We start from the raw sequence: 17,290 nt of genomic DNA, 5'->3' as shown, positions 1-17,290 counted from the left end.
TACTTCTTACTGACTCAGAACTGTAATTGACTTTGTGGAATACCAATTTCCAGCATGCATTGTAGCAGAGGCAGTCAAAATGCTCAGCAAAAGATGATATGAGTGACTAGAAGGAATCTGATTTTAAGATCCCTGATCCAATTTTTCTGCCAAACTTGAGAAAATAATTACAAGATTCAAAAAAATTCATTTTGCTGTTTCAAATATAAGTGCCAAATGCGTTACTTGTGTACGCTTGACTTGTCTGAAGACATGAACCTTGAAAAGGACTATCTTTTTTTCTCAATATAATTACTGACTCTTTCTGCCTTTCAGCTGCAAGAGATAAATGGAGCATATGTGCATGCTTTTTATGGGCTGGGACAGAATCACACAGAAGACACAGCCAAGGAGCAAGAGTCATCAAATGTGACTCCACAGTATGCATTATCAGCCTACCCTTGCCAGCACTGGCAGGTAAGGCAATATGCTCTTTCCCCAGACAACCGGAACTGAGAGTGATGCTCCTACTGAAAGAAGGTCCTCTACTTACTTCACAATATTATTTTACAGAATCTAGCATTTTCTAGGAAATTCTGTTATTTTACCATTATTTATTTATCTAAACTATGATAATAACACTCATTCAGCTAGTCAAGAGGAGTCAAAAATGGAAAACATCTCTTCAACTAAATTGCCTTCCCCATGCTACCGCAAGCACCTCTGCCATCCTTTCGTGGGGAGAAGGTACTTACTCTGCTCCTCTGAACAAGGTCAACAGTGTAAGATAGATCCCCACCAAATTACAAGATTAACGAAGGAATATATATCTATTGGTTTTTCATTTGTCTGTTGATTTCTGAACTTCTTCCTTCCAGTCCAAGTGTCTCTTAGGATTGTCACACTGTTCACAATATGCTCCTGGAAGAAAACTCATCTGAAACGTAAGAACACTATGAATCCAGTGCCTTACAATGGTCTGAATAAACCAGCATCTTTCAGTCTGACAGTCATTCCAGCCTCTCTGTGACTGCAAACTCTGTGTAGCAGTGGCCTCCATCCCTCTGCATCACAGCACCCAGCACAACCAAGAATTGCAAGGCTTTAGGATACACATAAATTGCAATAAAAGCTAACATTTTTTTTTAAAAAGCAAGAGAAGTGGGGAGCACCAAAATAACAATGATAACTGTTTGAGGAGACTCTTCATTCAAATACTGTGAAGATCATACATATTAATACTTGGATGTAAAAGTCATGGAACTAAAACCTCATATAGTTCAGCTCTCACACTGACTTGAGTACATGGATTGTTTTGCTTGTGAGAGAGGAGTGGTCTCTCCCTCTTTTTCTTTCTCTCTCCCCTTCACCTCTCACCCTGTCCCTCTTGCCTTTTTTCACCCCTTCATGTCAATAAAACCCACACTATCTTGATTTGGACGTTGCAGATAGCTTCACAATGACTCAGAAAGTCAATGCTGCACTTAAAGAAGGATACAGATGCAGACCCACTTTTCCAAGCTTGGCTTTCCCTTCCTGAGCAAAGGGCAGTGGTTGCTTCAGGAATGTTTTGCAGCTGTGACAGGAAAGGGAGGCTCTTTCTTCAGGAGATGACAACTGAAGTGTGGTGTGCTATTGGACACTATTCACCATTTTTCCTATTATTCATCTTCTCCCAAGATAAATGTAGCAGTTTGATATATTTAAAACTAAAATACACCTGTCTGTATTTAATCCTCTCTTCTTAAAGCTCTTTGAAAATGAGGGTAAATTTTAAAGAATGTTCCTTTACCATCTGCAGGTTGCAAAATCCTGCCCTTTTCTACCAAAAGTTTATGACCAAAAATATATGACTCTAACTCTTGTCAATCTCACTATCATCACAGCAGCTCTATTTATCCTTAGAGCCACTACAATGGAAGCTCCTTGTTGTAGGAAGAGGGACATGGGTTGTTTCTTCCAAATTTGTGGAATGGCTTCAAGGACCAGGGATCATTGAACTGGATCAAACACAAACCAAAGAGAAATTATTTTGACACACAGTGCTAAATAAAATGCAGTAACTTGGACCAAGAATTTTGTTCTTTTTCTCCACAATGCTACTCATTCCTCTGTGATAATAGGTGAAATGAGAATTATTCATTGCATCTGCAGGTTTCAAACTGGGACTACTCTGGCTATTTCTGTATTGGTCAGACTGGAGCTCAATTATATGATTAGATACAGCAGAAGAAACTCTTTCCAATAGAAACTGCCTTTAGGGTCTCCAGAACCGAGGGTACAAAATGAAATCATGGGTCACAGATATTTCATAGATTATCAGGCAGCTGAACTGGATAACAGAAGATGGGGTAGTACAAGCTTTTCTTTGAGGCATTGCTATTCACAATGGCATTTGGAAGGGAAACCTACAGCTGTGCATCATCTCCATATGGCTGGAACTGAGGACAGTGATGTACCAAAACCCGCCCTGGCGGTTCTGCAACAATTTAGTTCGTGCAAAGCTTACTTATGTAAGCCAGCAGACCCACTAACAAAATTGTTTACATTAAAGAGCTCTGATGACCTTCACATTTTTCATTATGAAGTTCATTACTAACGTATGAAAAATGTATTTTTCACAGACTCCTACTCATCTCACACTCCTGCCTTTGTTATCTCTCCTGCCATATGCTGTCACCATGTGACTCATTGCCAAGGACTATATGCAGAGACTCTGCACTAGCCAAATTGTTACAGGCTGTGATAACGATTGAACCCTGAGCACTTCCACTTAGAGCAAAATGAAGAACTTGAACAGACCTCTAAGCAAATTGCTTTCATATATGTGAAATTGGTGCCACAATATCAGAGCAGGCCCTAAAAGTAATTGGTACAGTTAGGCCTGCATGAAGACATTATTTAGAAATATTTGCACACACTGCCTTATGCAACCATGTTAAAAACAGAAAATGAAAAGAAATTATTTTCTAACCCTATGCTAACATTGTGTAGCAGAACTGACTCTGGCACAGAATCCAAGAGAGGGTCGGAATTAATGCACTGGACAGTTACATAAACCATCCACACAGAAAATCAGTTCTGCTATAACACAGAATTCATGTGAATGTTGGAGAGGTTACTGCTTCCAAATACACACCTCACCATTGCATCTTGCTATACCTGGTTTCCCCTTCTTCCTGTTGTTCCTTGGGGGCTCACAGTTTCATGAGCGTGTGAAACACTTCCCTTAGCATTCTGCTAATGCTCTATCACATCCCACGTTTGACAATCTACTGACTATGGTAAAAGATAAGCTTTCCTCTTGGTCATCTAGGATAAATAAATTGAAATATAGGGAATGCAGAAGTAAAACTATTTTTTATTGCTAGAGTAGCTAATACACTGAATGAACATGATTATTACCGGTGTCGTGTGGGCTCTTCAAGGCACACAGGGCATTTAGTGAACTGTAGCATCCTTTTTACCAACAGTATACTTTCAAATGCCCAGAGTTATATTTAAGTGCTTGAAAATTGAAATAAACAAACATTAATTTGCCCAGTAATGTTGAAAATAGCGATATTTGGAGAGTTAACACTTAGATTCTGTCCTACTCTGTCAACTGAAAGATCTTCTCAATATAATTTTATTAAATGCAATTAGAGTTGATAAGATAACAAATCATGTTTTCGCAACCACTCCAATTATTTAAATGCACAAAAATCAGCACGGCCCCTAAGCCTTATTGAAAGTGCAGTACAGAGAAGGACCTACATTTTATCACATCTAATTACAGGCAGGAAGACTGATGAAAAGGTGATTTTCAGCACAGCCTATAGGAGCTTTTCTATACCAAATATCTATACAAATTTTCTTTACAAAAATCACTACCAGTAACATTCCAGTCCGGGGGATTTGGAATCATTATAGGAAAAAGATAAAGGGGATGTTTCACACTGTAAGCCTCCGAAATTCTATCCGTGTGATTTTCGAGTATTACTTCGTGCACTAGAGGGAGCTCCTGCAACTTTTTATCACACTAGAGACCTAAAGCCACTATGGGGAACATAATGGAAATACCACGTGACAGAGACTTCAGAAAAAAGATACATTCTTCACACGACAGCAAGAACGACTGTATGAATTTGCAGAACTTTACCTGCTTTTATCATCTATGCTCAGTACGGTTTTCTCAGTACAAAGGCGATGAAGCCCCCATCTAGGCTGTATGATTTCAGTGAAGGTGGCACAATTTTATGTTGGCTTTGAGCAGTTACAGACATTAAGTAGTACAAAAAGAAAGCTAGCGTGGATTTTGAGGTGAGATGTTGTTTTAATTGAGTGTGTCACAGGAAAAATACATGCAAGCAGGTAACCAAAGTCTGTACCACAATAAACACAAAGAACTGAAGTCACAGAATGACAGAATCTCAGGCTGGTTTGGGTTGGAAGAAACCTTCAATATCATCTAGTTCCAACCCCCTGCCATGGGCAGGGACACCCTCCACTGGACCAGGCTGCCCAAAGCCCCATCCAACCTGGTCTTGAATACTGCCATGGAGGGGGCAACCACAGTTTGGGAAAACTGCCAGTGCCTCAAGTCTGTACCATAACAAATACAGATGAGTCAGCCTCCCTCCTTTAAATTCTCTGCTTTGGGACACTTAATTTTTCATCCTTCCTTTCAAGCAGAATTTTTTTTTTTGGTGGGGGGTAGTTTCTTGAGGATTTGGAGGTTCTTTTAGCAAACTGCAATATGGAAATTCCATTATGGAAAACAATATAGAACTTCAGTTTGGATCACTAGTAGGTTTAGAACTTTTTGACTATCAAGTACTCGAATAAATAGAATAATTGTTGTTAATCACAGATTTCTCTTCTTTCTGTGGATCATTCCTGTGCTCTCTCCAGCACAGCACCCACAGTTTGCAAAGGAACTTAGGACATGTACTGGCAGCACAATAAAGCATTCAGTACCACACTCTACAGGAGAGTGAAGATCCATGCTCTCCATGGGTCTGTCCTCTGTTCTCACCCACATTCATTCATTCCTGTGTCTCTACAACTCATCTCTGCAATGCCCTTTTATTTAAAACTATGATGTATGTCATGTCTCCAGAAAAGACTGGGCTATTTTGGGGCTATTTCATTACTGGTTCCCCACCTGGACACCAGTAGAGGGTGTAAAGGTACAGGGGAGACAACTGTGGTTTTCAGTTAGTGTCTGGTTTTATAATAATCAAAATGTCGCTCTAGCAACTAGAATGAGTTGTTGTGAAAAAACCTGTCCCATTAAGCATCAGCATAGGAATGCCCCAGCAGCCCAGGACCAGAGGAGCAGTGTGGCAATTCTGCATGTGCAGCCACACAGCCTGTCTACACAAGCTTGTAGTAAAGCTGTAATGAGCCTCTAGTGAGTCGGTTTCAATTAAGATTTTTCAAGGCTTAAAGATAAGGCTTATTTTGTAGGAGGTCGCCAATGATACCCTTTAATGCCAGAACAAGCCCCAGATGTGGATCTCCTTAGTCCAAAAAACAAGGCTGCTAGTGTAGTACTGGGCAAAGCTATTTTAGATGTGCTATGTATTTTCCCCCAACCTCGGTGTCAGTGAGGTTTGATCCATTTCAATTTAAAAATCAGCCAGAAGCACACTCTCAGCATGGCAATTCACTGTAAACAGTGAAAGAGTGGCCAAATTGTAAGACTGGGATCTTGCAGTGGGAAGCACCACGCAACCCCGCTGCCAGCTCTGCCGGCAATATGCGGAAGCAGACCCATGACCTACTCCATCTGCGTGCTGGAACCCGACCTCCCCTGAGTTCTAAGTACTCTGCTGTGGCTTTTCCAAAAGTGTATTTGAAATTATTATTGATTTTGTCATTCTGGCTTTATGGCTATATTCATCTCACAGACCCAGCTATATCCAACTCTACCCCATGAGAATTTTTGGAAACAAGAGCTAGAGAGAGTGGAGTGCAGATATTAGATTGACTAGTTAAAAAGACCGAAGCTGTGTTATTTCCCCTTATATAAGACAGGTTTAAATTGGCTTTGTTTTCATTCTCCAAAATAAGTAAGGACGGTAGCATACTCTGTCTCAGTATTTTATGCTCAATTTAACTGTTATATTGCATTAAATGATGTGCAATAATGTAACCCTAAATGCAAATGAATTCGTGTTTGGTAAAAGAAAATCTCTTTGCTGCTCTCTCCAAATAGAATTTTTTTATAGATTTTAATGAACTAGGAAAACTAAACATCCCCATATGGTGAGAAAATTTCAAGGCACGTATTAAAAGAAGTGTCTTATGTTACTCATCAAAAACTAATAGATGTGACAGGAGAAAAAAGTTAAGCTATGAAGATGAAACTCAAATAATTAGCAAATATGGAAAATCATCTCTTACAGTGCTTGTAAAAGACTCAGCACAGGCTAAGAGAGAAAAACATGCATTTCAAATTTCAAGAGTGGAATATATTAGATTTCATTTGAAGCAAATTATTTATAGTTATTAACTTCCCTAGAAAATTTAACCAACACACAACCCCCACTAATAACTGCATCATTATGATCATAACTACTGAAGACATTATGTTATCTCCTTCTGTCTAGGACTGCAATGTTTTCTTATCATACAAAAAATTTTGAGGAACTTTCAACTTTCTCTGAATCTCAGAAAGTTCCTCACTCAGTCTTTTTCTGGACACTACAGAGTAGCCTGCAGGCCTCCCCGAGATGTATTTGCTTCCAGTCCCACAGGCATCCTTCTGGAAACCTAAGTCTTCCCTGACACAGTAGCCATTTTAACAGCCATATATCACCCTAAAAGAAGCAAAATATGTAAAAACTACAAACACAGGGTTGTTTTCTAGTTATTTTGTATTTTGAATGGCTGCCAACAACACTTGTGAATTTGACCCAGTACTCCCAGTATCCCCCTGATCATTCAAAACTGATTTGCAGGGCATGAAGACCCACATGTGTAGGTGCTCTCACAGCTGTTCAGTTTAAAACGGCAGGAATGAAGCTTGCATGCAACAAATAAAATACTCAAGTATTTCTCCCTGTTGCAGTTGACTTTCACTTAACATAATTAAAGAGAACTGTGCCCATACAGCAAAAACCCAGAACCAGGATTCATGAACCATTCCTACATCGTGTAGGTTCTTCTGCCACATTTCTCATGGGACCGCCAGAGCTCCCACAAGGTGACAAGCATCTGTCATATATTTACTTTCTCAGCTTTGCTCCAGAGAAATGTGTGCAGTGTGGGAGGGAGAAGTATGGATGGTTTATGTACGTGTCTTGGAAAGGAAGTTAAGATGGTTTGGAAAGGCCCTTACTCCTGTAAAAGCTGTTGAACAGTTTGTGCCTGTCCTGGCCAAGTTCTGTGCCTTGCCCAGCAGAACAGTACTACTCTGGGCAGGAAGAGCCCTGGCCTTCTATAGAAGCCCAGCTACTGGCAGCAGTATTAATCACTAAAAATCACTCAGTTTCTAAAATACTTTGTACCTGAAAGTGTATAGCCCATCCTTAGCTGAACTCCACTGCCCATACTGGGGGAATATCACCTTCTAGGAAAGATGGATGGTTTTATCTTATTACCTTTATCTGTTAACCTCAATCTGTTTCAGAAATTACAAGATCTTTTAGTTTGGATTCTACACCTGGTGCTTTCATTAAGAGGTCAAGTAAGACTCCTGAAGTGGCTTAACTCCAAGCATAGCACTGAAATGCCAGCATCTTAGAGAAGCACTGAGTCTTATAACAGTTTGTAAAGTGCTTACAGAATGGAAGGTGGTATCTAAGTATCTAAGAATTATTCCTCAGTGCATGGAAAAATGTTTATTTTCATACCAGATAGAAAAAATCTGTGTCAGGAAGTAGTACAGCATTAGTAAGTTAGACTCTAGAAAAAGGAACTGCGTACCGTTACATTTATACATTTAGTAAAGGCAGAATGTGACAATTAAGAAAGGTCAGTAGCCTGGAGGAAGCAGGACAGACAGACAGAGGAGGGTGTGGTTTTTTTCACATTAAGGAAACACGCTAAAATATACATGGTCTTATTTTTCTGCTGTCAAACAAAAATACCTTTAACCTTTTAAAGACATCACACAAATGCATCCAACTTGCATTGTCCAGAAAGAAGGCTCCCAAGCATCTATTTGCTATTGTAACTTTTCTACTTCTGTCATTAAAAAAAAATTAATCTTTACAGCAATGTCTGAAACTATTTCTTCCCACTACTGCAATTACTTTAAACCCAGCATAGAAATATTAATGAGTTCTTTCATGTGGGTTCCTCATCTGGTGAGACTGAAGGCACAGAACGATTTTACAAAGTGCAACTGAAACGTAAAGTTGCTCTCTGAACACAGGAGAGAATTCACCCTGAGCAAAGGGCCAGAACAATGCCTCTGCATCTGTTGAGGCTCTGTTAAGCCTTACAATAGGATTTAATTATTAATTTTATGATCCATTGGCTATGCACTGGTCTCATCACAGTGCTGCTTTTCTTCCTGACCCTCAGCACCTTTCTGACAAAGACAGGACAAACAGATTGCACACAAACTTTGGGATCAGCACACTTGCTAGCAATGCTGATCCTGAACCAGTTACTTTCTCAACTTTAATGATACAATGTCTAAAGCATCCTTGTAATTTGTTTACTGTACTCACATGCATCAACCACACGCTTTTCATCGGCACCCAGTTCTTTTCAATGTAATGCTGTACCTTTGCATTACCAAATCCATCCGTTCCCTGCACCACCCCACCCCACAATCAAAAAACAAAGGCAAAACTAGGTGTGATTTACCTTATTACAATTTTTAGAAACTTGGCATAGAGCACTGCTTGACATACTGTCCTTATCTGGCATTCCTAAAAAAAGATTACAGAAAATAAATACCTAATGTATATTCTTTAAGTAACAGCGTAGATATCAATGAATAGTGAATTGTAGGGTTTGATACTTTGTTAACATACACATTAATCTACAATCTTTGAGGGCAAATTCAGACGAAAGATTTCTCTTGTGAAAACAAAAAAGACAAAAAGCTAACCTGTGTAAACACTATGAACAGTTTGCTAAACATATTACTTTCTCACAACTTAGTATCTGAATTACATGCACAGGAATTATTATTTGTTTAAATTCAAAATTACCTGTGTTTCATTATCTGAAGTCAAACATGACACTGAGTTTCCTGTAACTAGCATTGCTATGCTATTTCACAAACAGAACATACTGAACACGTAACAAACATAAGGGGCAGAATTTGCAGATGCAATTGCTAACCATCAGATATTGTCCTGGTTGGCATCTAAATACTCCTCTGGAAATTAAATAAAAACACTTTGATTTACAGAAGAGATGAGCTTCAAAGGTTGCCCTTGGATTCATGTCTACAGCCCTATGCCACAGCTTGACAGGTCCTCAGGAGGCAGAGACATACCCAAACTCACTTAGCTATGTAACCAAGGTCAGACAGCAAGGTTTGCTGCAGGCTCTCCACCCAAGCACTAACCTAGCTTCCCAAGCAGGTTCTGTAGCCCGTCCTAACTAAAAAAAGAAGCCAGTTTCTTAGATTTATTTTACTAGCAGGACTTAAGGTCGTGTTCCATAGAACCCATGCAACACCTCTAACCAGTTACATGTTACACGACATGCTACAGTATGTGTTAGTCAACATAGTGCTGATTGTGTGCAGCTCTGCGCACAGTTTGATACTACGGGGAACGCAGTTAGGCAAGTTCCCATGTATTTCCTACTATATGCAGTATTAATGATGTTGTAACACTGAATTGAAGTTAACATTTAAATTCCAACACCCAAACCCAGAGGACTTTTACGCTTCCCCCCTTTTATCCTTTTTTTCTAACATCTGATGTCTATTTTCTCATACTTACTGTCATTGTTGGAGCCAGTTTCCATAACACCATAAGGAGGAGTGAGAAGTCCAGACATATACTGTCGATATTTCTGAAAGACAGCAATGGCACAGTCAGTCAGGTACAGATGCATGAAGCCGTGCGATGGGTGGTGTGGTATTTCCACTGTGTGTCTGCTGCCTTGTGCTTCACATGCACACAAGCAATGGAGGCAGTCAGACCTATCTTCACCCTTAACACCACGAGGCCTGCTTTCTTGACTGGAGCACACTGCCTTTCTTTTATCAGAAGTTGTGCTAAAACAATTCCCTCCTCCATCTTCCCCAAAGCATGACTTTGAGGGTTCTAATAAATCAATATGTACTTAGTTGTGTGATTTCCCATAAAGACTGTTTTAAAGCTTGTTTGAAATTACACTGCTCTGCTGAACTTGAGCTAGAAAGCTGCTTTATTGCAGGGATGGAGACAAGGCTGTTAACTAAGGATTCGTGAGAATCAGGTACCACTACAATTTTTGTGTCAGATTTGAAACACACGGCATTTAGTGTGAAAACTCTTAAACATCTACTTCCAACTCACGAAGTTTGGTTTTTGGAAACCACAAGGTTATGAAACACACCTCATGTTATGTACACACACACAACTATTTATCAGATGAAACTTTGCAACTGCAAAAATAACGTCCCTTGTACCACTGTAAACTACATAATTGCTACAGATGTCAGTAACCAGTATTTTTCTTCAGTGACTGCTGGTGACATGATCAATAAGGTTCAAAGCTCTGTCTAAGGGCTTAAGAAATGCACAGAAGCTAACAAATAACATCACAGGAAAAATATCCTTTCATCAAATACAAATCATTCAATAAATGACACATTTTTGTTTTCAATCATACTATATTACTGTCAGGGATAAACAATTATAATTTCCTTTTGGAACTGTCAGAAAACAAGATTGTGCACCAGGGATGCTGATGATCAGTGGAAATAAAATGTGTCCTACAGTCCTCAGGGTGGGTAGTGAGCTGAACATGAAGGACCAACCAGCGGAAATTCACGTAGGTTTCAACTAAGCCCACGGGATAATTGAGACAGAAAATCTCCCTCATGGTACAACCTTAATGTAAAAGTTTTACCCTTTGCTCTATGAAGCTGTTTGGATGTACTCACTTCTAAAATTTCTGCTGGATTTTAACAGATGCTTGAATTACCCTTTTAACATTTCTTTTTCTTGGAAATGGATATGAAAATGCCATCAATTCTAGAACTGAGTGTCTTGCATTCTAAATAATAGCAAAAGCTCCAAAGATTACATTAATCTTAATAATCCAATCCTATTTTTAGATAAGTTATTACATGCTAAAGCTTAGTAACATATTATTTAAATCTCACCATAATCCAGCTGAAAACTCGTAGAGCAAAACTATGTTATGTCCCTGGCCAGTCACACAAAATAAGTGCTACTTGATTTGAGGATAAAACTCCTATTTTCTTTCTCTAACCATTCCCTCTCCCATAGTCTGCATCCATTCCTATGCCTGGAATTCAGTTATAGGAAGAACACAAGAAATAATTATTTTCTCAGTTCAACTAGTAAATCACACACATAAAACAGGGGGAAAACTCGTTTTGGTTGCCAAAAGTAAGAAAGAGAAAGCCTGTCACAAGGGCTTGGAATAACATTGTATTCAAACAGTAGACAAATGTTTTATTTTACCTTCTACAGAATCTAGTCTTGAAATGTGATCTGGAAATGGAAAATTGAAATATTTCATTGGAGATATGATAAAATCAATTTTATAGAGCTTTTTCTTCCTCATTTTGGCGTTCTGTGCTGTTTTTCCCAAAACAGCATTTTCCCAGAAATATATTATTAGCCCACATTTACTCCAACTTGATAAGAAACTTGAATTGTAGGAAGATGGTAATTTTACAATGCCCTGTTCACAGTCATCATACACTGCATGGCCATTTCCCTTCTGATTAATTCTTTAATATTTTTCCTGATTATTCTTCTCATGAAATGAAACACAGAACACTTCATACAATTAAAAAAAATGTGGAGGCCTAACAACAAAAATATCTACAGGTAGAATAAGCCAGAATCACATGTAACACTTTAAAGGAAGCACCAAACCCTGTTCAGCCCCATCTCATGCTCAGGATGGCAAAGCCCAGCAGGAACTAAAGCACAGGCTGCCACGGACTTCAGCTCTGTCATCTTCCATATGAAGGTCCTACCCTACTAGGGGACAAGTCTACTTATGTGTGGGACAGAGCAGGCCCAGTGAGCAGTGTTGCTTCTGAAAGAGCTCAGGCAGCATTACCAGAAGAGGCACTACCCCAAGACACATCATCAGAAAGCTCAGCTGTTCAGACTCCACCAGGAGACCACTGTATAAATGAAACTACCTGTGTCTGGAAGGAAGGCTGATCTGACTGCCTACACGTGGTCTCTCGGGAAGACACCTTGATGGGGTGCAGGCTGACATAAGAGGTATAATTCACACCTAAAATTGCGTCATTGTATCAGTCAAATTAAATGTCAAGGAACACTTCTTTGCCAAGACGTCAGGGACACACTGATTGCTGGGAAACCTAAGTATCCAAAGGCAGATATAAGTAACTGCATGGAGATTCACAGTATCAGACAGAGTAATGAAGTTCCAGGCATGAGGTCTCTCAAAACTGAGATAATGAGGAAAACACAACACTGACTGTGAGACCTATCTTGTTACCATAATTTCTGTAAATGAAAAGAAAATGTAGTAAGTTAAATTGTGCTGGTAGGTGGCATTTAAAATCATCCTGAAGATTAACAGACTAAATATTTACAAAAGACTTTGAAAATGTATTCCACTGGTGGTATGAACTCTGGAAAGGCTTTCCTTATGAAAGACAACAACAGCTATCAAATCATCATAAGCTTGTTTATTACCAGAAGTCTTCAAGTTCTGTAAATCCAACTTGACAGCAGGTTTTAAAACTACACTCAGTGACCTATTCACTCTGCCTTCAGATTTCTACCCATTTATAAACTCTATCACGCAATAGCTTAAAGATCAGACATTTCCTGCATCTAATCTGACAGCACAAGTAATAAAGACAGTATTTTTTCTTCCAGTTACTGATTGCCTCATATCTGTGCAGTGGCAAAAATTAACACGACCTTTTCAGCCACTGCTATAGCCTAAAGCACAGAAGAGTGCTGACAAAGAACAGTTGGGGATGGGAGAAAAGGAGGAAAGAGTTGCACACTTGCCTTACTGGGGAGATGCTTTGGGTGAATTTTCATACCAACAGTTCTTAAGGCTACTCCTTGTCCAGCTTTTCAGTGTGTTCTTTTGCATGCTCTTATTTAGTTAGTCTCTGAGGTTTTCATGACCACAATAGTTTTTCTTCTACTCCATGAACATAATTTGTTATATTTTATATGCTAATGTTTAGAAAGGCAATTACTATAATTCCAACTCCAAGCTATCTCTAAATTCATTGCATTTTTTTCTAGCATACGTAAAGTATATAAAATATGTCTTTGTAGTTAGTACCTTCTTTTCTGCTGCAAGTATTGAAGAGCTAATGCCTGTTTCTCTTCCACACACAATCTCAACCCACAGTGTCACTCTTGACCAGATACAGTTCTGCTGCCCTCTGTTCTGCCTACTACTGGCAGCAGAGGCTGCATCAGTTGCAAACTTGGGAGTAACAAAATAATTCATTTCAGTTGTAGAAATCCTAGGTCAAACATCAAGAAACCCTTTATGCCCAAGGTTTTAAAAATGTTGTGTAACAATTCAATTACATGTTATTATTTTGACTATTACTTGAGTTCTGCAACCCTCCTACACTATCTGTCCATACTCCTGTAATAGTTTCTCTTGAGGAATATATGCTGCAGCTTGTCAATGTAGCTTCTCTATTTTCCTTTGACAATAAATAATTGATTACTGATGCTCTCAGTACAATTCTGTTCTTCGTCTAAGTTGGCTCTGCCAGTCATACACCATTTGGCAACGAACCACCTCCCTTGTGAGCATTATTCACAAGGGTGCGTCACTCCCATGGTGCATTGTTTCTTCTTCTCTTTTCTCCAGAACAATAAGGAGAGATGTGAAAAGTCCTTGAAGATCTCTGGACCCTTTTTTTCACCCACCAAACTGGGTAGAGATTCCTGTCTCAAAGTCTATATCTTTGCCTTTAGATCTGATGCTCCACAGATAGCTCCTTACTGAACTAACTGACAGGTAAAACCTCAGACCATCTGCCTGCTAATCTGCTAGTGTTTTCCAATAAAAAGTGCCTAATGCTCTTACAGAATCTGAACAAAAAACCCAAACTTGATAATCATATCCATAGTTGGGTTTTGCCCATATCTTGTTACAAAAGGGAAATCAAACAACACCTTGCTATTGCCTGATAGTTTGTGCTGAGACCCACAGGAGACTGCCATAGCTCTGATTTCACATACTGCCTTCTTAACACATTTACAAAGTAGTAAGTGTATTTCTCCTAAGCAAGTTCAATCAGAAAACCTCCATACATCTAAGGTCAATGTCACTTAACTGAATATCACAAAAATGACCTGACCCACAGCTGTTTAACCTTGGATAGTAAGTCACTGCTTGAAGCTGGTGCTTGACTCTAGAACACTGAGGATCCTGCATATCACTAAATACTTGCCTTTGTCACCCAGAGAACATATGTATTTGCTGTCACTCACAGTATAGGTAAAAGAACAGAATTGAAGTATTTCTAAAGGAAAGGATAAAGACAAATTAGGAAAATTAATGCTACAGTGGAGAAATCATATCCCTATGTATTGTGGGAAAACAAAAAATAAACCATGTGAACATCCTACCCCAACTTACTGAACAGAGACTGTTTAGTACACGTCAGTCTATCAAGTCACTGAAATGAGATAGACAAGGCCTGAAATAGCAGAAGCAAAGTACCATTTACTCATATTTAGATAAAACAAATACAGGAAATGCCTGTACTGAACTTGCTGAATCCTGATCCCAGAATTAGTAGACTTTATGTAATAGCAGATGAATCTGCATCTTTTCCATTTATTTACCTATTTACCATCTACCGAACGTTTCTGCATGGCTCTAATCAACTACACTTTAGATTTTATTTGATCTCTTTGTTTTGGAGGCATATATTTTTCTGTCACATTCCCACTTAAATCAATTTATCGTGCTTGAAAAGCTCTACGTGTACAATTTGCTTGATCACAGAATCCCCTTGAGCTTTAGTCAAAAAGAAAAATGCACCCAGCTCCCTGAAGTCATGCCAAATAGCAGACTTGGCTACCAGATAGAAACCTGAAGATAAGACTGCACTGCAAAAAATCAAATCCAAGGAAATTAGAGCATGAGCAGTGATTAAACAAATTGCACAGTGTATTCTGCTCCATCTAATTTAAATATAGAAATGACATCATACAGCCCTCCGATTCTGTCTCCTAGAGGAATCCACTCAGGAAATGCAGTTGGGTGGTGACATGGTTGGTAGGGGTGGGAAGGACTGCATATGCTTAAAAGAGGACAAAGAAAATATAAATAAGAACAGACAGTTCATTTGATTTACAGGTTTTCTTTTACTACACTTGTGTAACCGTAGAATAGATGATGTATTTCTAGGAAGAAAATAAAATAGTTTAACTGCCTTTCATGTGAAGTTCAAGTTTTCAAAAGTGGCTGAAAAAGAGCATTATACAATTTTGTATTTACTTTTTCACAGCACTATCTGTGTTGAATTTGTTCACTTTAAAATCAGATGATGATGACTGTCAGCAGCAGTGCTTCTAACTCAATACAAGATCAGAAAATCAAGCTGTGCTCTCCTTTCTTCCCCTTTCATTATCACTTGCAGGAGAGAGGCATCAAATCACACCTTAGCTGGAATTTTCTGAATGATGCAAGAGGCAAACAGAACCTCAGCCCTCTTCAAACTGTTCTGCAACACTAACAATTGTAAACCTGCATCTTTATTAGCAAACCCAGCAGATATGACTCAAAAACAAAGAGCAGAACTACTAAGAAAGATATTTTTAACCTAATTTTTCTTACTGCTACAGCCAGCCTTTAAACCTATGCTGACAGCACTTAGATCAAGCTAATTCTGGCATGATCTCGTGGGTCATGCATAAGGGAAACCTGTTTCAAGAACAATTTCCTAAAAGTTCTGAGCACAAAATTGTTCCTTGTACCCTCAGGCAGTCACACCTGCTATTTTCAGATAAACCTGTTTTAATGAGGGGAGAAGCAAAGATGTACTCTTTCCGGTGAGCTCAGCCTAGGTGTGCTATGTGAGAAGACAGTGTACAGGGAAGATCAGAGACTACTAATACAAGAGCTGCAAATACTGGATGAGGCTGTCTTTGTTGGGCTCCTCGCCTGGGCAGCTACAGGCTGCCTCCTACACTGTTCTTCCATATGGTGTTCCTCCCCGGACTGATCCTTAGCATTTTTCTGGAGCAGAGCTTCACATGAGACAAAAGGTCATACCAGGAAGAAATTTATGTTTATAAAGTGCTTTGACAAAATGGCAAATTCTATAATTGCAGCCACCTATGTGACCTGTTTCTGATCATGTATCTTAACCTGCAGAGCAAGCAAAAGGCTGTTCTCTATACTAGAGAAGTCAGGAGTCAAGTAGAACCCCAAAACCAAGTTATTGTTCCATCCTGAGATTTCCATCTGGCAAATACAGAAAGCCTGATACACGACACACATATATTTGCATGCATGTTATAGAAAAGGCTTCACAGGAAGAAATATATGTGGGACTAGGTATGTACCACTGGCAGAGAAAAGTCGCAAACCTCCCAGTGCAGGCTGTGCTCTGACAGTGGGGTAAAGTCATGCTCCTCTGTAGTGAAATTCTGTAAGGTCACCACAAGGTCTATGCAGTACTTAAGTCCTAAAAATAGGTTTTAAGTGCAACTTAAATGGCACATTGGCTTTATGTTGATACTGTAGGGCAGTAGCTTTATCCACTGTCTACAGACAGCTTCTTTTTTTTTCTCTACCCCTGTATTTTTTACAAGGAGATTTGAAACAAATAAAGAAAAAGCAAAATGGTGAGCTGATCTGTAACTGCTTTTCACATTTACAACCTCCAAGCACAAAAATATGTTTGTCTAGAAATTTGTTTTCATCTGGAAGGAAACTCTAGGTTAAATATTAATTCCCTTACAATCAATATAAACCTCTTAATGAGTTCAGTGGGGCCAGTCTAATGCTGTGCTTTTGCTTCTCACAGAAGCAAGTACATATCAACTTCCAATACTCTGCTAATCTTAAAGGCTTCCTTTTCATGGATAATTCCTCAAACTGATTGTTTCTACTCAATTGTGCCTAACAATAACAAGTATATTTTGTTAGTGTAAATAAGGAAACGTAGAAGGGAATTTCTCTTGTAACA

General features: G+C 39.0%; 1 protein-coding gene across 3 annotated transcripts in view; it reads right to left on the bottom strand.

The window, feature by feature from the left end:
* Positions 1-17,290, bottom strand: part of RAPGEF4 (Rap guanine nucleotide exchange factor 4) — a gene marked incomplete at both ends in the record, with an annotated part of 148,512 nt that overhangs the window by 68,494 nt on the left and 62,728 nt on the right. For 2 of the 3 annotated variants that reach the window (XM_084264845.1, XM_084264846.1), the window contains 2 exons: positions 8,785-8,849; positions 9,879-9,951. The exons of the other annotated variant lie outside the window; for it this stretch is intronic. In XM_084264845.1, the coding sequence (XP_084120971.1) occupies positions 8,785-8,849; positions 9,879-9,951 (138 nt within the window). The remainder of the gene's footprint in view (positions 1-8,784; positions 8,850-9,878; positions 9,952-17,290) is intronic. 3 annotated transcript variants of the gene reach the window in all.

This window comes from Gallinula chloropus (assembly GCF_964237585.1).
Source record: "Gallinula chloropus genome assembly, chromosome: 5".
In the NCBI taxonomy this organism is placed as follows: Eukaryota; Metazoa; Chordata; class Aves; order Gruiformes; family Rallidae; genus Gallinula; species Gallinula chloropus.
The sequence above is the reverse complement of the archived record's forward strand: the minus strand, read 5'-3'. Positions and strand labels throughout refer to the sequence as shown.